At 31.4% G+C, this 25,418-nt stretch overlaps 1 protein-coding gene across 2 annotated transcripts in view; it reads left to right on the forward strand.

Moving 5' to 3' along the window:
• LOC130449460 (cytohesin-1) overlaps nucleotides 1-25,418 on the forward strand; it is a 27,960-nt gene continuing 2,542 nt past the window's right edge. Inside the window, exons 1-5 of one of the 2 annotated variants that reach the window (XM_056787284.1) lie at nucleotides 12-243; nucleotides 2,909-2,982; nucleotides 12,625-12,723; nucleotides 18,443-18,774; nucleotides 23,738-24,005. In XM_056787284.1, the coding sequence (XP_056643262.1) occupies nucleotides 201-243; nucleotides 2,909-2,982; nucleotides 12,625-12,723; nucleotides 18,443-18,774; nucleotides 23,738-24,005 (816 nt within the window). In that variant the 5' untranslated portion in view covers nucleotides 12-200. Of the gene's footprint in view, nucleotides 244-2,908; nucleotides 2,983-12,624; nucleotides 12,724-18,442; nucleotides 18,775-23,737; nucleotides 24,006-25,418 lie in introns of both variants that reach the window. The other variant, XM_056787285.1, reaches the window with a different exon arrangement.

Consider the following 25,418-nt stretch of genomic DNA (forward strand, 5'->3'; position numbering starts at 1 on the left):
ATCGTCAATTTGTCATATTTCGTGGTAGTCGAATATCTGTGATTGACGTAGAAATATAACGTCAGTTGTTACTTACGGGATGTCCTATGTCACCCTTATGAGTGTTATTTGTTATTTATAAATCGAATATGGAATTTTTGCACTTTTATGATTTCAACCATGTGAATTCAATTAGAACTCTATAAATTAATTTAAATGCGATGGGCACATCTAACCATAACGTAGACAATTTTAATGTAGCTGGTAAGTTTGACTCTACTCTTTATTTAATTTGTATGGTTTATGAGTATTAGTAATGATTCAATGTAAATACTTATAAATAAAGACCACTACTAATTGGAGAAAATTAATATATAAAGTGTAGTATAAGGTTAACTATGTTTTGTAGCACAATCATTCCAGAATTATGAGAACTTTGCAAATGTACTCATGGTTCCACAATATGCATAAGTTTTCAGGAAATGGTAACAAACATTGAAAAATATTTATTTCATATCATTATATTTCGCAATAAATATTTATTTAATAATTATTAGGAAACGTACAAAACTTGCATAACAGAATAACCTTCTAGTTGGGAATGATATACCATCTTCATATCATATGCGAAAAAAAATCATTTAATTTGGTAAATGAATCTAAAAATTTCAGCTTCTCACAGGAATAAACGGATAAAAGGATATTGAGGTATGAAAAAAAGTACTCAATTTTGTTGAAATTCCAAGATTGAATTTCCTGAAGACTTGGGTAACACAAAAATATAGATGTTGTCAAGGTGAACTTGGATATACAATTGTTTTGGGCGATAAGAAAACAACAGAAAGTGGGATAATAATTGAATAAAATCACGATACATGATATTTAAATTATAATAAAAATATTGCAACAAAATTGAGACAAAAATATCTAGCAACCTGTTTATTTGGTGACTAATATAATTATTTGTGATCCATTAACATAATCAACAAGTTACATTTAATTAGCTATTTTATGACCACCTTGGTGAAAAATTAAATGTTGGTGTCATTGTTTACCTTTATTAATAACAAGTTACTAATCATCAGAACTAATAGTGATAAATTTTTCCTTCTTGCTAGTAAATAAATTAATTAAGTATATAAATGCATCTTTATGACCTTTTCTGTTCTTATTTGGTTCCCATTACTATATACTATTGCCCTTTGTTTGTTATTGTATTTTCATATTCACTTATGTTAGTTTCTAGAGTCTGATTTTTTCTGGTTTTCTTTTAATATGTGTTTGAAAGGGTAGGGCTTAGAGCCATCTCGTTTCAGCCGATCTTTGGCTGAGAGGTCTTAATATGTTCCACTATTTTTATTCACATAATTTATGTTCTCTTTATGTATATTTTTCCATACTAGATTACGTTTCTTATTGACCTCTTTTTCTGTTAAAATATTCCACTATTTCTTTCAACTAACCCCATAAAAGGCATTTTCCAAGTATATATATGGAAAGTACGTGTTTTTCTTAATAATTTATGTTTTTTCTTAGTTGCTTGGACATAAAAATCTGATTATATACACTTTTCCCTGTACAAAATCTACATTGTACCTCTTTTGTTTCTTTCATATATCTTCAAGGTTGTGCTCAACACTAGTTTTTTCAACACATTCTCTTATATTTCCTGATTTGTAATACTGTTTCTCATTACCAATCTACTGGTATTTTTATTTTTCTAAGTTCTGTTGTATACTTGCAGCTATAATGGTATTACCTTTTATCTCAAATTTTTCTAACATAATTTGATTGATGGCCTTCAAAGCTTTCTCCATTTTTAGCGATTTTATTGCTTTTAGTAAATTGTTAATTGTAAACATTTTTTCAAAGCATTTGTTTTCGTGTAGATATTTTATTTCTTTCAGTCTTCATCACAATATGATAATGACACTGACAATTTGCTTATTTATATTAATCCGATCACATACATCTTGAGTATCCAAATAAAAATAAAATAATAGGAATTTATTTGTTTCTTAGTTTTTAATTTAAAAAATATGTTGCAGTCATCAATTTTCTGTGATTCTGATTCGTGAACTATTTCTAAAAATTCTCTTTTTCATATATTAGATTCCATTTGAGGAATTTTTCAATCTTTCTAATTGAATTTATGTTTTTCTGATATTTCGTGGTTTGTTAATGCAGTTTTATTTTTTATATTGTATTTGATGACCTTTTAGTCTAGTTTCTAAATACTGGGATGTCTGGCCTATGTAGACAGAGTCACAATTAGTACAAGGCACTTGATATATTATATTACTTCTTTTGTTTTTTGTTGTTTTAGTTGTTTTTAGTGAAATATTTGGATAGTGTCTATTATCTAGTAATCTATTATCATTCTCTACAAGGACATAATCTATTTCCACACCACCAAGTATCCCTGCGAATATCCTTACGCTGATGAAAGCTGTTGGATAATATAAGATTTTCATTTCACAGTATTCTTCTGAAACCATCATTGTTTTTTCTCTCCATGTTCTCCAATAACTCAAAAATTTGTTTTCTCTCCTACTTATCCAGAAAGTTTTCTGATCTGTATATATTTCCTCTTATATATTCTATTCATCAGGTTCTAGAATTCAATTTTTTCTTTAGTTATCTCCTCATCAGTTGGTTGGTATATTGATAGTATTTTCACTATGTTGTCTTCATTACTAATTTCTAAAGTAATTAGTCGAAATAGTTTTATAAAATATTTGAAGTAGTTATTTAGATTTTGGGTTATAAATATAAAGATTCATAATTATAAAAGTTTACTATTAATTTAGTAATTTATTGTATAAGCACAATTCATACATAGGAGGTGCAGGCTTTCTTGAAAACTTGTGTATTACCTTAGGAAAATCGACTTTTAGATTATGTTAACAGGTTGACGTTTAATTTTCAGATTTAACTCCTGAACAACAACGAATTTTGATAGAAATTAGAAGAAGAAAAACTGAACTACTTCTAGAAATACAGGTAAGTTGGCTTTTTGAAAAATTTAATGTAAAATACTCAGTGTTCAAGAAAGTATAAATTTATCTATAATAATTTGGAATAATAGACTGGCTATATGATTATTCAATATTTATTCCTTTATTAGTATAAAGTTGCTTCTACAGGTGATAACATTAACAAATATTGACAAAAAACTTATCAAATTATTTATAACATAAAAAAAATGTGTAGCAACTAAGAAGCCATTAGAGCTTTGAGCTCTAACGTCTTCAGATTCAAGCTAGTTCGGGAATGCCTGCATAAGTTACAAGAGCTAGAAAAACAGATAAAAGGTACACCCTCTAGTGGGGCACATTGATGTGAAAGAAAGTGAAATAGCAGAGCTGCTAATGTAGAAACACTTTGCAGGACTTGAATCCTTTTGTGGGCCCGGCTACAGTATATTAGAAAAAATAATACATAATGGGGGATAAAGGGAAAAAATCAGTTATGGAGATAGTATACAGAAGTTGCTAAGATTGGCAATGATACTGTTGGGAGCCTGCAGCCAAAGATCTTTTGAATGTATCAAACTAAGTAAGAATAACTTCAAATAGCAGGAGTTTAGTCGGGGCATTGCTGCCTTAGTAGATACGAATATTCTAGGTTTAGTAGAGAATGCAACGTGAAGATTCTTCCAAACAGATGATGAAACCTCCATCCACATCCTCCTGCAGTGTGAGAAACTAAAGAACTGCAGATTACTATACCTGGAGGAGGAAATAGTGAAATAGTAGAGGCATACCATGTCTTATCATCACAGCGGGTTGACCAGTCTGTCATATCCTAAGTACATTTACAATATTTTTGAATTGCTTTCTTAAACCTTCGTTGAGCACATTTTTATATAAAAATTATAGATAACGTGATCAGTCCCTTATTAAGATGTCGTTCATGCTATAAAAATGTATGTAACTTATTGACTTTTGATTTGTAAAATCTAATATATTGTAATTTATGGTATCTCACGACGTAGTGTCCAACGAAAAAGTATCTTTCAGAAAAGTAACTAGAAAAAATGTACTCTATTCAAATGGCTTCATCAGCAGTCATCATATTTATCACAATTAGTATTACGAGCTGGAAATTATGCAAATTTACTGGTTAATTTGATAAATTTAAAAAAAATCCTATTTACTAAACTTACTAGCTGACCCAGCAAACGTTGTTTTGCCTTATAAATTATATCTAGGAAATATTTTTTTATTTCAATTTCAAGTGTGTAAGGGTGTACAGGGTGTGAAACACAAGGTGACCCATATACTTTTCTCAAAACCTGTAAGAGTTTTCAAAAAACGCAAAAGTTATTTGTATTAGAAGGAATTTTTAGATTATTGACTTTCAGATTATACAGGGTGTCCCAATTCTTCAGTATCGATATCAACTTTGGAATTTTAAACGGAACACCCTGTTTTATAGCGTTTTTTGATTTAGTATATATTTAGGATATATTTGAGGTTATTTAAATTTTTATTGAAAAATCATTACATTTGGTAAATTATACAAAATGCGAAAAAGAGACTGGCTGGCATCATTTACAAAATGAATTTTAAACACAAAACTGTATTGAATTTTTGTTGATTTTTTAGTCTAGAATCATACTTGGTGTATTTTTTTAATGTATGAGTTTCGAATTTTGTAAATAACAAAATCTCATTTTTTTTAAATGGCACACCCTCTATATTACAACTTTAATAGAACGCGCATAAAAATAAGAATATTTTCATACATACATGTCCTATACCTGCATATAATGCTTGTGAATTTATTTGACTTTTTCTCATTTTTTTGCTAATTCTATATTGAAAATAATGTGACACACTGAGTATTGCATTTCTTGAAAGAACTAAATAAAAAATGGTAATAAAAAATAAAAAGCTATAAAAATATCGTACCCTTAAACAAATATTTTTATTAGGAATAATTCAAAGAAACATTTTATCTACATCACGAGAGATTTGAAGTATGAAAATGCAGAAAATTAATAAAATATACTCAAAAGAAAGACCCAAATAATATTTAAAGACTGACATTTTAGAATTTATTTTCTATGTATCCCCCATTTTCTGCAATGCAGTTAGTATACCTTGCCTCAGGACTTCGGATTGTCTCTCTTTCTGCACCAGTTTGATTGAAATAATTAATTTCCTCTCGAATTTTTTTTTCAGTTCTGCTGTATAATTATACCTATTTTTGTATACACTATTTTTTAAAGTGACCCATCGGCCTTAAATCAGAACTCCTAGCAGGCCACGCACATGTCCCATTTCTACAGATAGCTATATTCTATATGGCTTTTTGAGGTATATTTGCTTAAGGGTACTATACTTTTATAGCTTTTTGTTTTTGATAAACATTTTCTATTTATTTTTTTTTAAAAAATGCAATACTCAGTGTGTTACATTATTTTCAGTTTCAATTCAAATAATTCCACAAGCATTATATGCAGGTATAGGACATGTATGTATGAAAATATTATTATTTTTATGCGCGTTCTATTAAAGGTGTAATATAGAGGGTGTGCCATTGAAAAAAATGAGATTTTGTTATTTACAAAATTCGAAACTACAGTAAAAAAATACACCCAGTATGATTATAGGCTAGAAAATCACAAATATTCGGTACAGTTTTGTGTTTAAAAATTAATTTTGCAAATGATGCCAGCCAGCCTCATTTTGATTTTGCGGAATTTGCCAAATGTAATGATTGTTCAATAAAAATTCAAATAATCTCAAATATTACCTAAACCGTGCGGAAATCAAATAGGTCGATCTCATGAAAGTTATCTTTGTTTTTACCACTAAATAAAAAAAACAATAAAATATAGGGTGTTCCATTTAAAACTCCAAAGTTGATGTCGATACTGAAGACACCCTGTATAATCTGGAAGTCAGTAATCTAAAAATTCTTTCGAATACAAAGAACTTTTGTTATTAAAGTTTTTTGATAACTCTTACAGGTTTTGAGAGAAATATATGGGTCACCTTATGTTTGACACCCTGTACATATAATCGAAAGCGTTGAAGACAATGGAAGTATGCTTTATTTAGGTTAATAAAGTAGTCTTTATTAAAGTATCGAATATATTCCAAATTAAAATTCTTGTTAGCTATCTAAACATAAAAAAAATATTTATATTTTTACTGTTAATTATGCGAAAACATGCCACATTGTCCAATAACTACTTTGAAATGAGCGTAATAAACAACATCTGGCTCATCTGATGTAAATGCTCAAAGAATTTGTTGGCGTTGTTGGTCAATTCCTTTACGTCTGTTGAGTATGAATCTGCGCGTTTCTGTTCGTTCTAATTGTCTGTTGATTTCGTTAATCTCGTGCGTCTTGCGATTGTGATTCACGTAACTGCGCCGTGCACACATGCACATCTGCATTGTTTTGTGTGATATGCAAAGTACAAACGGCAGGCGAGAAACTGACACATTTGTGACACTTGCACCCGTAAGCGTGGACTATATATTGGTGACTCCTTCGAACGGTACCAGTCGCTACAACATTATAAAACTAAAATTTTTTTAACTTGTGTATAAATTTATTTCATAATAATTGTAGTGATTGAGATAATGTTAGATTTTATTTGTGTTTCGACCTCCTCAAGATTTATTATTTTTGTTAACTATTTCTTTATTTAGTGTTTTCAAGTTTTTGTTTATTTTTTTGTACTTTTCATGTTATTGTAAATAATATTATAAATCTTTGTAATATTTGTAGTATAATTTGAACAAAAAGTATTATTTTTAAAAAGAAATTTCTATAGTTTTGGACATTGAGCGATTTTTGCTACTTTTCTAAAACATGGAAAATTCTCCAGATTTTTATTTTGTTTTCTACCAAGTGTACTATGCAATTTTTGCGCATTTAAAAGAATCCGAGTAGATAGATAAATAGATGAGTCAGTAGTCCGAATACATTGTAATCACAAAAGACATATACACAAGTGCAAAGGGTTAATAGATCAGTTGAAGATATTGAGCATCCCCGCTGCCGCGGCAAGAAAAGGAGACACAAAAGATTTTTTGAATCGCAGTGTATATGACACCATAAACTATACTTACATACACACAAAGACCGTTGACAATACACTAATTTAATAATTGGAACCCATTGTCCTTATCGGAAGTAACAATTGTGAATAAAATATTTTACTTAACCAAAAAACTAAAACTAACGTTTTACATTGGGTGAATGTAAAAATTTAAAAAATATTCTTTGTTTTTTAAATATTAGCATAAATGTGTTTTTTGTCTTTTCCTCTTTTTATTCAGTGTTGAAAATAATGTATTTGGAACGTCTAAACTTATTTCTTGTACTTCTCGATTAACTGCAAAAATTTTCGCTTTACAAACTTAAGAAACATTGTATATTAAGGTGTAAGTTATTTCCCAAATTAGGTTTTGGTCTGCAAACGCTCCTCAAATTCTCACAACCTAAAAAAAAATATCAAACCCAAACCAGCCCTTAATATTCACATTAACCGGTGCCCAATAAATTTTCCATTCAAATAACAAGTAATTTTTGCAGTTAGTTTTTTTTCCACTGAAACAAATGTAGCTAAAAATATTTCCTTTAAAAAATTTAACGCTCTACAAAAAAGATTTGAATGCTTTTTTCAATAAAATCCATCGTTTTATGAAATTATGAACCAGTTCCAATATACTGTATATTATCGTACTTTCACGTAAATTTAAGTGTTTAAATAATAATTATTTTTCAAATTCGTGAATTTAAGGCAATTAAACAAAGAGCTAAACATAATCATGTTTTAAATTTATTCGTTTTGTAATCTAACGCCATCTGTGAGCAACCTCAGAAAACTTTCTGTCATTTGAGTCTATAACCTCTCTCGGTGTCCTTACGAGACCTAACTTGGTCGAAACTAGTCGATAGATTATGCTCTTGATTGTTACACAACGAAACATCAACGCCTCCACTTACCTCCTCCACCTCCACCACACCAACGTCTTGGTTGGAAACGAAGTAAGTGTTGCATAGACACTCAATTTCTCTCCCATTATGTTTTGTCACGCATTCAGGTTATAAAATATCTATGAATTCTGAAACCATTGAACTCCTTAAAAATATATGTGAATGTATATATAGTTGAACAGTTGAACACTAAACTATTATTTTCAAGTTGAAAAATTCAATTTTTTGAAAAAATTAAAACACCCTATATTTTGGATAACTGCATTTTTTTATGTGAGAAGCAAGAAGGTAAACCCCGAGTAGTACGAGTGGTGTCTGTCGTGTAAAGATGTCTTTGAGTATTGATCTTCAATTTCTGTAGGTTGTAGTGTTAGGGAAAGACTTGCCTTGGTAGCTGATTCCATAGGATTGCACTTCTCCAAAGGAAAGAATCCCGATAAATTGATATCTGTCAGTCAGTCGAGTAGGTCTTGCAATTTCTTCTCTTGGTGGGATTATGTTGGACAGCTCGGAAGAGCATCTGCCTAGGTAATAGTTTCTGGTTAACTCTGTATTGCCTATAAGAATGCAATATTTGTCTGATACGTATTATTCTGAAGAATATATGTCTCATACTTGATTTCTTTTAATTTTCAGCTTAACATGCTTATATTAGCTTCACCTGCATGTGGGTTTGTGAGGTTGTTTTATCGTTTGTAACACTCCTCTGTGACTTATTACTGTTAGTATATCCCACCACTTTAATTGCGTTCGTTAACCAAGCGGACTAAGGCGTCAACCTCCGGACTCGCCGGTCGTGGGTTAAAATCCAAAAAAATTTTTTAGACATCTCGACAAAATTTTCTTTTTACATCGAAACAAATTTTCCAACCGCCTGTCCTCTGTTGCAGATTTACTATACTACCTGCATCAGTATTACACCGTAAGTGTTAAGAGATTTACAAAACTAATGACTGGAACTTGGAAAAATAATTATTTTTGACAATAAATCGAACAGTGGAAAATAAATATAATTCAAAAAAACAAGAAACGCGCTTTCATAGCATATGAATCTAACAAGTGAGAAAAAAATAAATTAATTTAAAAAAAAACTACAAAACACGTTTTTAAAGCACATCTTAATAAAAAGTTGATGTACGAACGAAGCAAAAAGATAGATCGAAAAGTGATGTTTTTTTGAATCAAAACTAAACGAAAAGTTTTTGTTTTCCATAAACACTTTTGTTATCAACATCTGAACGAGATAGTATGTTAGACATCAAAATTTCTGCCACTAAAAAAATATAGCGAATGGAATAAATGGGAATCCGAGGTGCCATATCGGGCAAGCTAAACAAATAATGTTTTCTGATCAGATTACATTTTGCCTAAATAGTTCAGTCACTTGTCAGAATTGAAAACAGTTAATTAAGAATAGTCGTCGCTAGATGACTAAAGGTAATACTTAACATTAAAAATTAGTGTTTGGTTGGGTATAATCGGAGGAGCAATTATTGATGCTTATTTCTCGAAGGAATTCTTCCAAGAAAACGTTATCTACAATTTATGCGAACAGAAATTATACAGTTATTCAAAAATATTCCCAAACGCCATCAATCTTAATTTACCAGATAACCTCGCTTTATGCACTTGATTTTCGCGAGTTTTTAAACCACTTATTTCTTGGGCGGTGGATTGATATACAAGGAACAACAGAGTGACCCCAAGATCTTATCTAACAGTTCCAAATTTTTTGTATAGGGTTATTTAACATTAGAAGTTTATGTAGATGAACCGCAAAATCTACAGATATTCCAACAAAGAATTAAAGATGAAGCTATAGAATTATTCCGGAAGATTTACATACTAACGTACAAGGAGAATATGTTAGTTGATTTTCTTATAGCGAACAAACCGATAGATGACGTTTTGAGCATCCAATTAAATATTATATATTATGTGTTAAATTATTATTGCCCCGAATAAATTAAATTACATATTTTCTCTCTATAAGCATTAGTATGACACTTTATTCAGAGACCCGCAAATTGACAACTAATTTTGCAGTTACAAAAATTTTGAAGATTGTTCTAGGTTTGTTGTACTGTGTTCCAAAATGGCATAGGGCTAGGAATAAAACTTTAAAATTTGGGGAAAAAACTATATTTATAATGGTACCGCATTTTTGAATTTGATTTCCGAAAAAAAAATTATTACTTTTAAATTTTACGAAAATTATTTTAATATTATATTTTTTCATTATTATATTATGTAATATTCCACTGCCACCTCAATTTCGAGAAATCGCGATTATATGGGTTGTTGTCAGTTGTCCTAGATTTTAAGAGGCTTTTCCAGTACTGCTCGGTTGAAAGAAATAGTTTCCAGAAAATTTAATTTCGAGCTATTAGCGCTTTTCTGCGACATCGTTTGTTCTACATTTTTCTTAAATATTTCATTCTAAAAGTTTCTCCACAACTATCTGATAATATATTAGTTTCTATTGAATATTGAATTCCACTTCGGAATCCACGGCTTGACCTCCAATCACATTATTCGTATTTTCGGAATCCACATGCCTTGCATGATAGTCAGAATCATATTACAGAAGAAACTATTTTGTTTGTGAACTGCAAATCTGCGTTCATTCTGTCCACCATCAATTCACAGAATTCTTGCCTTCTATTAGGATCATCTTCATTAACTCCTGAAAAAAATTAATTTTGTAAGGGTGGTATCATTGACGGCGGCAAGTTCTTGAGCTGTCTTATGCGGATTTCTTACTTGTTCAGTTTCACGAAACTTTTTTTCAATTTTGCTAACTGTAGAATGAGAAACGTGTGGACCTGGGTATGTATTATTAAACATTTCACAAACATTCTCTTGAGCCACAACCAATCATCATTAAAATGTCTATTCTTTGAATCTTGGACAAATGAGCCATAATTAAATTTAATACGCGCACAAATATTATACTGACGTCTTTTAGTAACTTTCATCTATCTATCTAAATGACAGCACCTACTAAATTCATATCAATTGTTGACTAATATTTTTGTATCTTCAAAGATTTTTTCCTGATATTTAGCAGAACAGATACGAAAATACCTGATTATTTTTAAAGTATATTTTAATAGACCAGACAATATTGCAGAAATGAAAGTTAGATATCCAAAATCGCCACATTTATTGTCAAGAAGTGAATGGTGGTCATTTTGAACATTTAATTTAATTGTAAAATACATTGAAAAGTACATTATAAATACTATGCGACAGGTTTTTTCCACTTAGTACATAATAACGCTACGATTGAATTTATTCCATACATATGGACCGCAGTGTATAATATCCGTTTTGTTTAGCTGCTTTCGTTACAATGAAAATGTTCAATTAATTATTATAATAAGCAGTGTAAAAATAAAAACATTATAATCTGTTTAGTTATTTTTTGAAAGTGATAATTTTTCTTTGTATAGTTGTGGGAAAAGAAAAAATTTATTTAAATCAATTAAGTCAATCTTTTGTTCAAGATATTAATGGAATTCCCCAAATTAAAGGTTCAACGCTTTCTTAAATACATATAAAAATTCATTTAAAAGCATTTACAGTTTTTTCTTCAATTCTGATTTTCCTGGTAACTGTACTAAATTCTGGTCAGCGAACGATACTAAAACAAGAAGAGTCACTTTCGTCAGACTTTACAAAAGCGTGCTGACACGACGTTCGCAGGTGTCCTTGTTTATACGAGGTTCGTGCAAAACTATGTCTCGAAAATGCAGTGTCTATGACGGTCTGGAACAAAGTAGAACAAAACCAGAACACCAACAAAATCTAGAAAAAAACTGGAACAACCCATATAATAGTAGTCTCTCGAAATTTGGGTGACAGTGGCATATTAGTTGAATATAAAATAATAAATTGAAAACAAACTTGAAACTACTCAGAATAATGATTATTTCTCGCGAAATTTTTGGGAAACCGTCAGTCTCAATATCTTTAAAGTGTAGTCCCAGCTCAAATATCTTATTTTTCATCTCTAAAAGTTCCATTCTCATTCCTATGCCATTTTGGAACGAAGAAAAACAATCTTAGTATTATCTGGAACAGCCTTCATACTTTTTGTAACCTCAAATTGCGCGGTTTGCCATATGAGGTATTACCATAGCCAAATTTGAATTTGAAAAAACGTCACTGTGTCATAACTCATCGTTTTATCCCACCTTATTACAAAAATCAGCATTTGAAATTGAGGATTCTTATCTGAAATTACTGTTGGCAAAATTTGAATTTGTTCCGTAATTTATCGTCACTTTATGCATATTATTTAAAATATTGTTACTTTGTAAAATTGTTAAATATGCTAAAATTAAAATATAGGAAATATTTTGATGAAATTTTATGTGAGTCTTTATTTTTTAAGTTTGCAATTTTTAAAATGGCTCTGATTCTATTTCCATTCGGCCATCCTGTATAAGAACAGAAATATATAAAGAATTGATGCATAAATATAATAATTGAGTCATTCTATATTAGCTGGCGAATGGACTGTCGTCAAAAGCCATTTTTATCACGTGTTACATTTGCAGGTAGTCAAAGTTGCAAGTACAAGTATTTTACATACATATTATATCGTACATTTACACTTTGATATGCCATAAATGCATTTGTCCCCTTAGTGTATTTATTTTTTATTTTTCATAGTGCTGGTATTGTTCTACTTCCATGTGTTCGTGTGCACGTGTGTGCGCTTCTTTTATAATTCACAATCTACTTCAACATTGCTGTATTTGTTCAGATGGGGTAAGCTTATGTCACAAACTGTTAAGCATTTTTGTTTTGTTGCTTAATTTTATTTGATTTTATTGCTTGACGCTTTATTATATATTTATTATTATAGTTCATTCGTTTAACCGGCAAAGCAAATTACCTAACTGAAAGCAATAACAATAAGTTGCCACAGGGTGGCTTTCTCTAAAATAAATGTTTACTCGCATGTACCTGTTTATAAAGTGTTGTCCAGTCTTAACTTTACCACCTTGTATATTCATAAATTTGTAATAATGTGTTTAAAAGAGGTACATTGATTTTATTTAATAATTGTGTAATATTTTACACTAAACATCCAACGGTCCAAATTTGAAGATTTGAATTGTTGGATGTTTAAAATAACAATTAAAAATAAAGGTTTTGCTTCTTTCCCCAAGACTATTGGATCTTTCTTCTCTCATGGTTGGTGTGATGAATTTATATGTATGAAGATGCATTAAAGTTTGTTAAGAATCAATGGACTAAGCCAAAGATATTTTTTCTCCCTACCTGCGAAATTGTCATATTAGGAAACTATTTAGATTTTCCGGAACTTTATTACGCAAATAAAATTCTTTTGCTTCGTGCCGATTTAGGCAAGATTCTGCGATATATTTACAGTTGAACACGGAACTTCAGGATCTGAAGGTATATTTTCGGTCATCGTCAGATTACGTTTAGGCTCATTTCATATCAAATGCCAATTACCGCATTCTTTTCACAGGGTTGATACGTAGTGCGGTCCATGATTTCTTAAACTAACATAAAAATATTTTCCCTTCATTTCCACACACCAGAGATTCTATGCCAGTACAAATACGCTACGTTTTATCTCACAGGTCTGCGGATTTCATACCCTAAATATTCATACGAGCTGGCTTGCTTTATAAAGGTTCCACTCAACGACATGCGTTCGCTTATAATGAGTTTGGTCATAAATTCCGTTCTTTTTGTTTTTATGTTAAGCCCCACTGCTTCCAATGCACTCCGTAGTTTTCATAGGTATGCTCTGTGATTCTGACGATGGCGTCACCTAATCTTAGGTCATTTAATTTTTCGCTGCAGATGTTTATGTCCATTTTTTGGAATCCACTCTTTTGAACAAGAGCGCCATGAAATTTTCTGCCATTCGGTCGTACTCCTCATTCAATGCGGATATCTTGCTTGGTTTCATGTATTTTTACACGAGTAGTTACCTTACTACATATGTTTTTAATTATAGTTGTATGCCTGTGGGCAATACAGCACTAAGGACATGCATCATTTCCTTTTGATTCATAATATTGAATGCCTTTTCGTTGTCATTTGTTGAGTAGAACCAGGAAGGCTGGGTGGTTATATTCCACACAACTTTCTATGAGTGTCTTTTAGAGTCTGTCGTTGCTCAATTATGCCCACTTGTGTGCAAGGTTGGTATCGATCTAATTTATTAGTGATTCTTTACGAATGATAAATATAATGGCTCGATCCTATTAAGATGGAGTTATACCACTAAGTAGGCAGGCGTTAAAAAGTTTGCCAATACTTTTATGTAGACCTGCTTACCTACAAGTCCAATTTCATCTTCACCGACTGTTGTTATTATTTTTCTTTTCCCGTAGAGCATCACTTAGTTGGGCTAATGTTACTTCTGACATTTCTGGTTCTGAATTTTCTTTATGGTAGTAATTGGTGTTAGCATGTATGTTTCGAAAAAAAAAAAAAACTGAGAGTCGTAACACGGATTAACACAAAAGTTGACTTAAAATCATAAAATGTGTATAGTTTAGGTCATAGTTATGAGAGGAAACAAATATTAAACATGCTTTCGGATGACATTTTTCGAAAATTTGTGATATTAATTTGTATTTGATAAAACCAAATATAGATATCATTTTTATGCTAACAAAAAATAGGAAACACTAGAATCGTACTTTTTTTTACTTTTTTATTCAAATTATTTATTCAAAAAACTTACAAGAGGTATTAAAACATAATCAAACATTTCTTTCTTTCACTTGAACTACATTTTGTCGAACATCGTGTTACTTACATAAGGAAAAAAATTGAAATGCAGAAAAATTTGGTTGGTAAACCTACATCTTATCAAATAAAAACAAAAAAAACTGTAATGACTGAATGAATTTTTTGCATCAAGTCCCGGAACACCCTGTATGTTAGCTTTCGGCATATCGATTCGCACTGATGTTTCTACCACATACATTTAATATATAGTGATTAGCTTTGTGCCACTGTAAAGGAATAAAAATAGCATGAACGATAGGCAACATCCGTAACGGATATGAAGAGAAGAAAAAATAATATAAATCATTAACATGACGAGTTTTTTCATGCATAATAAATGTTTTAAATTGGCTCATAAAATGTCAAACCACTCGCCTAAATATACAGAATTAAAATAGGCCAACGTATGGTATCACGAACAGCATTATTATGTACTATGTGAAAAAAATCTGAAACAAGTCGATTTTTATTCTTAAATTGTCAATTTACAGTATGAAAATACTATCCCCCTACAACACCCCCTCTGAATTATAGGCACACGATTTTAAATAAGAAAGGGGGTCGTTTAGCACCTTGTTGAAAAGGAATTTTAGTCCTGTGCTCATCAATATATTTTTTTTAAAATTTAAATACTTCCTAAAACTTCTTGACAATAACCGAGGCGTACAACAATTTGTATGACCTTCTTCCGTTATCCTAACTTTTAAATCAGCAATATTGTCATTTCTACTAAAATATATATAGAAATAATCAGGTATTTTCGTATCTGCTATGCTAAACATCTAGATTTTGTATCAACTTCTTAGTGCCTACATTTCAAAGACTTTTTCCTGATGTTAATCGATCTATTTAGGTATTACCAACAAGACAGAGCTCTACCGCACGTACAGTTGAGAAATTATTCAAACGAGGTTTTTCCCAATAGGTGGATTGGCAGACGTGGAACGATCGATAGGCCGGCTAGAACCTCAAATTTGACTCCCCCCCTATACTAAAGTATATTTTGATAGATCAGACAATATTGCTGATTTATAAGTTACCATAACGGAAGAAATTAACAAAATAACCACTGAGGTGTTACAAAATGTACGAGCATTCTAAAATTCCCTCGGTTATTGTAAAGAAGTGAATGGTAGTAACCTTGAACATTCAATTTCATTGAAAAATACATTCTAAATAATATGCGACACCATTATCTTCATTCTACGTAAAGTTTTCTGATAGAGATATTATCAAAATTTTTCATCTCAAAAATTAATTTACTTAGTTATGATTGCACCAAATTTCAAAAAAACTTCATATTGCTAGACAGAGGACTAAAATCCCTTTCCAACAAGGTGCCACAAGATCCCTTTCTTATTTAAAACTTTCGAGGGCGTGCTAGAGGGGGATAATATTTTCATATTGTAAATTTGTAAATATTTTTTTCGCATAGTACACAATAAAGCTGAAATTTGGACCGCATTGTATATTTAATAACTAAATAATGATATGATTTTAGAAAAATAAGATAATAGTCCTAGTGATAATATGTGCTTGGTAGCTTAGTTTTATCACTTAATATTAACATAATTATCATCTCTTACAATCAGATTCCACTTAATTTGTTGTTATGTAATTAATAATTAAACAGTTAATTTCTATCTTTTGACAATTTGAAATTCGGAAATGTTTTTGTGATGTTTTCAGAAGTGTTGGGTGCATATTTAAATGATGCCACATGTACGAGATCTAATATTTGTAATTTAATAGTTAATTTGTTACTGTATAAACAATTTTGGACTTCTATATGCTAGAACTAAGATACTGAGACTGTAGAATACTAGTTGGTGGCAACTCTACAAGTTCAGCGCTTGGTGGTGATGTAGTCGTGGAAATGATACGTTATATTTTGTACCCTTGCCTCTAACAGGTGGTGAAGCGGGAATAAAGAATTTAAATACTTATTTTTTCTACGTAGATAGAATTTTACTAAATTGGTAGTGACTGATGTATCATTATAATTAATTAAAAAAATATTTGACGGAAAACGTTACAGTGTCCCGACTACTTTTTAGACAGTAGATTAATTTGAACGTGTATCGTTTTGTTTTAATGACGATGACGATTATTTTTAACATGATACTCATGACTTCTGATACTTTATCATAGAAGTAAGGAGTGTTTAATTGGCATCACTATACATTTGTCAACTTTATTTTCGATATTTCTTTCCATACTCACTTTAAGGTTATGAAAAAGTAGTCATGGACCAGATATGATGGATATTGTGTGGAAATGAGCGTTGCTCTGATGAAAAAAAATTTTCTTCATTTGCTGTCGCTTGTTTTTAATTTCTTCCTTCACGTCTTCAAGCAATATGCATAATATTGTTAACGTTCACGGTCATCTCATCATTTTTCCAATCGATCAGACCGGAGCAAGTTTTAGGAGTGTAGTCATGGATCCAGTATTTGAATGTTGCCAATTCTCTTGTTGAAACTTTTCTAAAATTATTTGTAAATACTTCGATATCTCAACTGTCTTCAATTTCTTGTAGTTTCTCCAAATTATAGGGTTTCAAAAAGGGATCAAAAAGATATGACTAGTTTTATATCGATAACTCTACGAAACAAATACTTTATATGAATGACTAGTAAATAAGTCAATGTTTATTTTAGGTAGTAAGTGAACTATAAAACGTACAAAGTTTTTTAAAATGGTTCTGCCTGTATATTATTTTTTTTTAAATTGCACTTATTATCCCCCTTTATTATTGTGTAGCATTCCCTGTGCGTAATTTCATCATTTTCCGAAATAATTTATTTATGGTTACGTTCATTAAATATTTGTTTCTATAAACGAAATATTTCTTGAGCTTGAAGAAACTTGAAAATAATAAATTTGGGTATAAAACTGCGTCACAAAATAGATCGACATATCAAATATAATAAAAAAAACTAATACAGGAACCTTTCAAAAATATTTAGAAAATACTGGGCCCACTTTTAAGCTCATCCTGCGTATATATGTCGACGATTTCCGTTACAAGCTGTTTGAAAACTAGACAATATCCTTTAAGATATTACACAAAATAAATAATCATTTATTTACTACTTATTCCTATACAGGGTGTTCATTTCATAGCGATTTAAATATAAAAATGTTCCATTCTTTTCAAATATTGTAAGAACAAGGATTTTAGACAAAAACTATATATGACGATATATACGTAGTATCGCATATATAAGTTTGTTTTGTAACGCAGCTATGAGCTCCCGTGAGGATATTTTCCAGAGATCTGTCTATAGTTTTTGCTAATAACTTTTTCTATCTATATCAATAGTAACGGTATTATCGACTGCTATCATACTTAAAACTAACCCCAAAGAAAGAATGACTTCTAAAAAATAAGGAACTCAATGTTGTAATTATTATAGAGGAAAGAAAGTAGATGTGGCATTAAGTTTTATTAATAATATTATTACTCCAATAATTATATTAATACCAATTTTCGAAATACTACTACAATATGAGAACTTTTATTTTCGTTCAATTATATAGACCTAAATCTTTACTATAATATAATTGAAAGTGTAATGAGAGGAGCAAGAACCCGAACATATGCCGGATGTTTTATTCTAGTTATACATAATCGCTGCAAGTCTATAATAAAAATATCAACTTTATGTTTAAAAATTACATCCTTTCTAATAAATTTTCTTTACAGCAACTCAAAGATGATCTCTGCGAGGTTGTGTCTGAAGTGGAATCCCTTTATTCGGGCGAAGAGGGTAAAAGCAGCAACAAAACTAAAATGATGTCAATAGGACGAAAAAAGTTTAACATGGACCCTAAAAAAGGTATCGAATATTTGATAGAGAAAGAATTATTACAGAATACAGCTGAAAGTGTTGCTCAGTTCTTACACAAAGGCGAAGGATTGAATAAGACTGCTATTGGTGATTATTTAGGAGAAAAAAATGATTTTAACGAGCAAGTTTTACAAGCTTTTGTCGAATTGCATGACTTCACTGATCTAATTCTTGTTCAGGCGCTAAGGTAAGGAAAATTCATACTATAATTCACTGTGAATTAATTAATTTTAAATTATCTGAGAATCTTTCATGCATACACTGAATAGTTGGTGTTAGAACTATTCGTAAAATCGATACATTAATGTTTTCTAAGTAGTAGATAACAAAATATGTAAACTCTAAACCACAATATAGTTAGGTTTTATTGATAGGTATTAATTTGAAGTTAAAATACATGGGCTTTGCCTCTGAACCATTTAAAATACAAATTGATTAATGATTCGTTTTTACTTTTCATTACTGTCACGATAAGATTAGATAAGCTAGCGCCATGAATCTACCTCGGTAGCACTTTGGCCTATTGATTTGTTGTGTACCACGGACAGTTTACCATTGTGATATATAAGTACTGCAGCCTTTCTCTATGAATAGCCTCCGACGCGCATCCCAAAAATCCAACGTCGTGACCTTACACAGATGGAACGATCTTTGCCTTCTTTGGAATCGGTTCTCTCTTTTCAGTCCATTGTTTTGATTGTAATTTTATTTCGGGTTGGAAGTGATATTAAACAAGTCTTTTCGAGTTTGCTTGAGTGCGCTTCTTAACGTTCGTGGTACTCATCCTACTGACCAAGCTCTCGTGTTCAGATTGGTAGTCAGTATATTATTCACTACAAGGTATAAGAGACCACAATCTTCAACTATTTGTCTAATAGTCACACATTTTCGTCTGAAGTAGCGGTTGTCAGTACTCTTTCTAGACACGACTGTATTTAAACTCACGACACCGCCTTTGCACTATGCCATATTTTACTGCAGATTCCTCTAATTTTTTTATCAAATCTTTGTAAAGCTGCGTTGAATAAACTATTTTGAACGCAAGTAATTAATCACCGTGCTTTGTGCACGGTCCATTTTTATACTGAGATGACTCTCTAATTAGGGCTTCTACTGTGTATATACACATGTGACGTGATGGTAAATATTTGTTTTGATTTATAAATGGATCGAAGGCGAATAAAGGGATCAGCCCTAGGTATGTACGTTTTATTTAAATGTTTACCAAAATTCATAAAGTAGGGATGAAATGCGAAATAGGAATAGTTATTGTTCCATAAAGCATGGGGAAGAAGTCGTTACAACTAGGAATAACTAGAAAATATACATTTTATAGAATGAATTGAATTATTAGAAGTAAATTATTTTGTAAAACTACCAACTTATTTTGGTATAATTATATTTAACTGCGTTATCAATTATGTCCTAATGGTCTAGTTGAAAATGGTGCGACATGAAGATAAAGTTTGTAAAAATACGCGAAATATCACCACAGGAACCGGATTGAAGCCTAAAAAAATGACACCATTGTGCATCGAATAAAAAACTTATTTGCAAATACTCCAAAAACTATTCTTAATGATTATAAAAATTAACAAATTCGCAAAGACATTTTTAGTGAAATGAGCTGAACAGTTTGAGGAATTGGTCAATGGTAAATGATGAAATAGACGACAAAATATGAAAATTATATGATGAAGGAATAATAAAATTAACTCGTATAAAATTGGCTGGCTCTAGTAAAAAAAATGGACTAAAAATGTATCGTAAATAAGTGGCTTCTTAGATGCTATTAAGGTGTGCAAATCAAATATTAGGTGCATTCATAGTTTTTGAATGATTCAAATAAAAGTCTGTCAGGTTTTTCAAACTTTACAAAAATTATTTTGTGCCCTCTGTTTCACATAAGAATTAAGTGCAACAGATTCTTCTCAAAAACTATTCCATATTAAACATTTAAGCATCAAAAATTCACCACAAGTGGTGGACCTTGATGAGAAGGGTGCTTGTTCTAATATCTAATCGATTTAAATAAGATTTGACCTTGAGACATTCACCAATGTCATTAAGATCCACCACTTTTAGTTAAGTGAACGAAAAAAGGTCATTCAAAGAATTTTTGGGAAGTTGAATGTAAAATTCTTCTTGGCTGGAATCTCTTGCACTTAATGAGCACTTAAATCCTGTTTAAATGGATAATTCCTGAGACTATTAGATAAGAGTATGCTCGATGAAATATCAAAAGCCGGCAGAGCCTAACCAAATTATGAGTTGAGAAACAAAATAAAAAATCGATTTTAAATGCGATCTTTCATATTGGGACAAGCACCAGATTCATCAAGTTCCACCACTTCTAGTAAGTCATTCAAGAAATTTTTGATGTTTAATATGGAATATTTTTTTAGTAGAATCTGTTTCACTTAATGACCACTTAATTCTCACATGAAACAAAAGGCACAATCGTCAATTTTTAAAAACCTGGTAGATCTTTTATTTGAACTTTTCAAAAACTGTAAATGCACCTAAAAGCCCCTTATTAACGATAAATTTTTAGTCTGTTTTTTTGACTTGAGCTAACCAATTTTATAGGGGTATGAAATTGAACGAACAGATAGTAAAACAGTTAAAAACAGGTAAGGCAGCACTTCAAAAAGGACTCTGCAAATTAGTGAAGAAATTATAGAAAAATCAATAACTACTCAAAACCCGGAGCAATGATATAAACTATTCTATTAAAACAAAAAAACATGAGCTTATAGTTAGAATGAAAGAAAAATATCTTTGCTGGACGTTACTCATTAGGTATGAGTCAGAATTATTCGAGACAGGTTTGCGGAATTATACCACAAAGAAATTGTACTGTAGAATATCAGGGAGGTTCTAGACTAGGAAGAGGAACTACACTTATTGTTTATCGACATTAAGCTGGATTACGAAACGAAATTGTGCATTGTGCAGTTTAGCAGTTCCAAAAAAACTAGTGATGTTAATAAAACTAAATTGTGTATGAAAATACTGGCTGAAGGAAAGGTCTCTAAAAGATTTCTCCAAAAGAAGTAATGATTCAAGGAGATCTTTTATCGACGCTTTTATTGATTTTAGTGGTAGGAAATATTGAAAAAAGGATAATATACCATTGTAAACGAAAGGTGCGTGCTTCACATTGCTCCAAATTTCAGGAAATTGGGAGTCGCCTATGGAAGTGTCCAATCATCAGAAAGCAGTTGGACTTCAAAAAAATCACAGCATTTCTGGTTCCAATTTTGGTTGATAATAATCACATTTCTCACACCGACGTCAAACCATCAACGAAACCTGCTACTGCGGTGCAGACACTCTTCTTCACTATTCTTAGCTAGTGGAAAAAATAAGGTGAAAAGACACCAACATGAGGAAAGCAATACCGATTCAAAAGCAGTTAGCAGTCACTCCTCTATTCTTAGCTAGTGGTGGATTCCTTTACTTTGCTTATCTATTTAAAATATGACAGCTGGCGGTAAGCCTCATTATACCCGATGTTTGTAACGCCATTATGGATATGCTGAAATATGAAATACGAGTAAGAAAGAATACTTGAATACTCTATTTATTATACGAAATAGAAATCAACAGAATTACGAAAGGAGTAGGCGGCAAATGTACATATAATTATCTTAAAATCTGCAAATAAGTACTATTTTCACCTGTTCACACATTACAAGGTTCCTTGGTTAGGAATTCATCAACATTACTATAAAAGTCAAGAAGTTTGTTTTTTGTTGGGATACTTAAATCCTGTAGAGTTTCAGTAGATCCGTATTGAGGACTAGATGATTGTAGATAGCAACTGACTAGACAAGCAATGGAAGGACGTTGCACTTTTGACTCTAATTCTTCGAGCTCTGAAGGAGTGACGAGCCCGAAGAGAAAATTTGCGCAAAGTTGTGGAGAACGTCTTTGGTATTTTGGCGTAAGTTTTCTGAGTATTCAAATCACCAATGCCTTTACAATCAGATAAAGCTGCTCAAATGACCATGACTTGCTCATTACTGCATACTTTCCTAGGAAAAAGTAGAACGTTGAGGAAACTCTACACTCCTGCCCGGAACATGGCGCAATGATCAAAGCGGGTCGACATCATTAATACTACTTGTGAGGATACCGAGGAGGCCCAGTGACCAAGTGGAAGATATTCAATGGGAATTTGCAGAATATGCCATGAAAAGTGGAGCAATACCATGTCATAATAATATTGCTTCGTTTACTTGTTTTGTGTAATAAATGTTGGAAATAAACTTATTCCTGAATTCAGCGATGGTCTCTTATTTTCCACAGCTCTTATGAAGAGATGAGATTTTCTGACACGATGACTCTCTTTCTAAAGTTTCAGTACCTACGTCGACATCAGTGATTCCCTTTTTTTCTTCAAAGTCATCACTGTTACTTTTGTACTGAATTCATTCGCTAGTTTTTCCAAGCATCCAGAAAAAGGTTTTTGTTCTTATGGCCTGGGTGCCTACTATTCCATAGAATAGGATACTTTTCATACAGTTGACAAATTCGAGGGCTTGTTCGTTATTCCACTCTACAGCTGTGTAATCGAAATAACGTCCAACAATTACCTTTTTACGTACGTAAGGTAATCGTTCCTTAAAACGGTTTGATTAATCCTATATGAAGGAGAAAATACAATTTACTTACCGAATACCCACCAGACAACATAGAAAAAATGAAAAATATATTGTAAATACTGACGCATTTGTGTGTACTGTATAAACGTATTCAAATAAAATTGTAGAATTAAGCGTACCTAAATAAATGATTGCGAGAAATGAAAAAGATTTAAATTCTTTTACAATAAACTGGCACCTTTGGTAGTTGGACCACAAGTGTTGGTTTTAACTTCGTTCCAATGTTGGGTAGTCCTCTGACGTGTGTTATATGAACCTAAGTTCCAATACCAACGTTGGAAACAAAACATTCGCCGAATGACATGCTCGCTACAACCACTCGATGCGTCCAATCATACTAACGACCAACGTTGGAAACATTGGACGCATCGGGTGGTACCGACTTAATAATTTACATATTTGAAGAATCATGCCCATATGCAACACATGCACACTATTTCAGTATATAAATTATTATTTTATTTGTTTTTATTTTTCAAGGCAATTTCTATGGAGTTTTCGATTGCCAGGCGAGGCGCAAAAGATCGATAGGATGATGGAGTGCTTTGCAAAACGCTACTGCGAATGTCAAGGAGAAAATAACATTTTTGAAAATTCAGATACATGTTATGTTCTTTCATTTGCCATTATCATGCTTAATACAAGCTTACACAACCCAAGTGTCAAAGAAAAACCATCAATAGAACAGTTTATTAATATGAATAGGGGAATTAATCAAGGACAAGATTTACCAAAGGAATTATTAGTGGTAAGTAATTAATTATTACGAGGGTGTATTGATATCTAGTTAGCCTAGACCAGTTACATGCATAAACGAAATATTGCGTTACCCTAGCAACAAACAATAACGTATTAGAAGTGTCGGTGTAAAGTTTGACGTCAAAAAAGTGAACCAGAGTTACGCAATAAATTAAGAGAAAAAAGACGTCCACCGAAATTGTGAAAATTGAAAAATTGGAGTATCGAGCATCATCAATTACCTGTTAAGAGGTAAGCAGATTTACGAAGATATGCTTAATACCCTTGGTGATCAATGTCCTTCCAAGCTTCAAAAGAGTTAAATTTTCCATTGAAGATGACGACCGATCGGGAAGACCAGTTTCTGTGTCAGTCCACGAAAATATCGATGCAGTTCGTGACATAATTTTGTCAGACCGTCGAATTGAACTAAAACGGATATTTGAAGCACTGAATATTTCATACGAACGCGTCTATCATATAATTCACGTCAATTTGAACATGAGAAAAATTACTGTAAAATGGATCCTCAAATGTTTGAATGTTAACTAAAAGCGTGCAAGGGTAGAAGCATCGCGTTCGATCTGAGCTTCTTAAACCGAATTGTTACTATGAATGAGACTTGGGTACATTTCTACGATCCAGTAACAAAGCAACAATCGATGGAATGGCGACACTCTAGTTCTCCAGTTTCTTTGGATTGCCATGGAGTGATCATGTTTGATTTTTTGCATAAGGGTAGAACAATAATAGGAGATTACTATTCGACATTGCTGACCACTCTACGGGAACAAATTAGAGAGAAAAGACGCGGAAAGCTATCCAAAGGTGTTTTGTTTTTGCAGGACAACGCCCCTGCACACAAATCTCATGTTGCCATGCAAAAAATTAGTGATTTGGGGTTTAGGGTATATCTTCAAACAGTGCTATTCAAATTAAAACAAACTTAATGGTTCGAAACAAAATTGTGCATTCATAATTCCGGGAAATTCAGATAATAAGATTATACAAACAAAAATGTTTGTTGTGAATCTCGTCACATATTCTAATCTTGAATTCATATTTTGTTTTCGCGATAACTACAATATCAAAATTTACCAGTTACCCACGTAAAATTAGTATTTCCTGTTGACATTTGAAATATTTAATATTATTTGGCGAATAACAAAGAATACAGTTCAAATTGAAATGGTGATAAAAGTTTAGTGTTAAAACGGGTGCGTTAAAATTAATTTAGATCATTTTAATTTCAAATCCAGCGACAAATTCTGGGTGAATAAAGATAAGCAAGAGATTTTATGGTCAAAAAATATAACATATTTCTGCAAAATAGGGTAAAAACCAAAACAAATTATCGAGAATAACGAAAATAATCGCTAAATTTTGAACTAAAACAAACATTTGCAATATGATTATTTTGATG

The sequence above is a fragment of the Diorhabda sublineata genome, chromosome 10, assembly GCF_026230105.1.
Source record: "Diorhabda sublineata isolate icDioSubl1.1 chromosome 10, icDioSubl1.1, whole genome shotgun sequence".
Taxonomy (NCBI): domain Eukaryota; kingdom Metazoa; phylum Arthropoda; class Insecta; order Coleoptera; family Chrysomelidae; genus Diorhabda; species Diorhabda sublineata.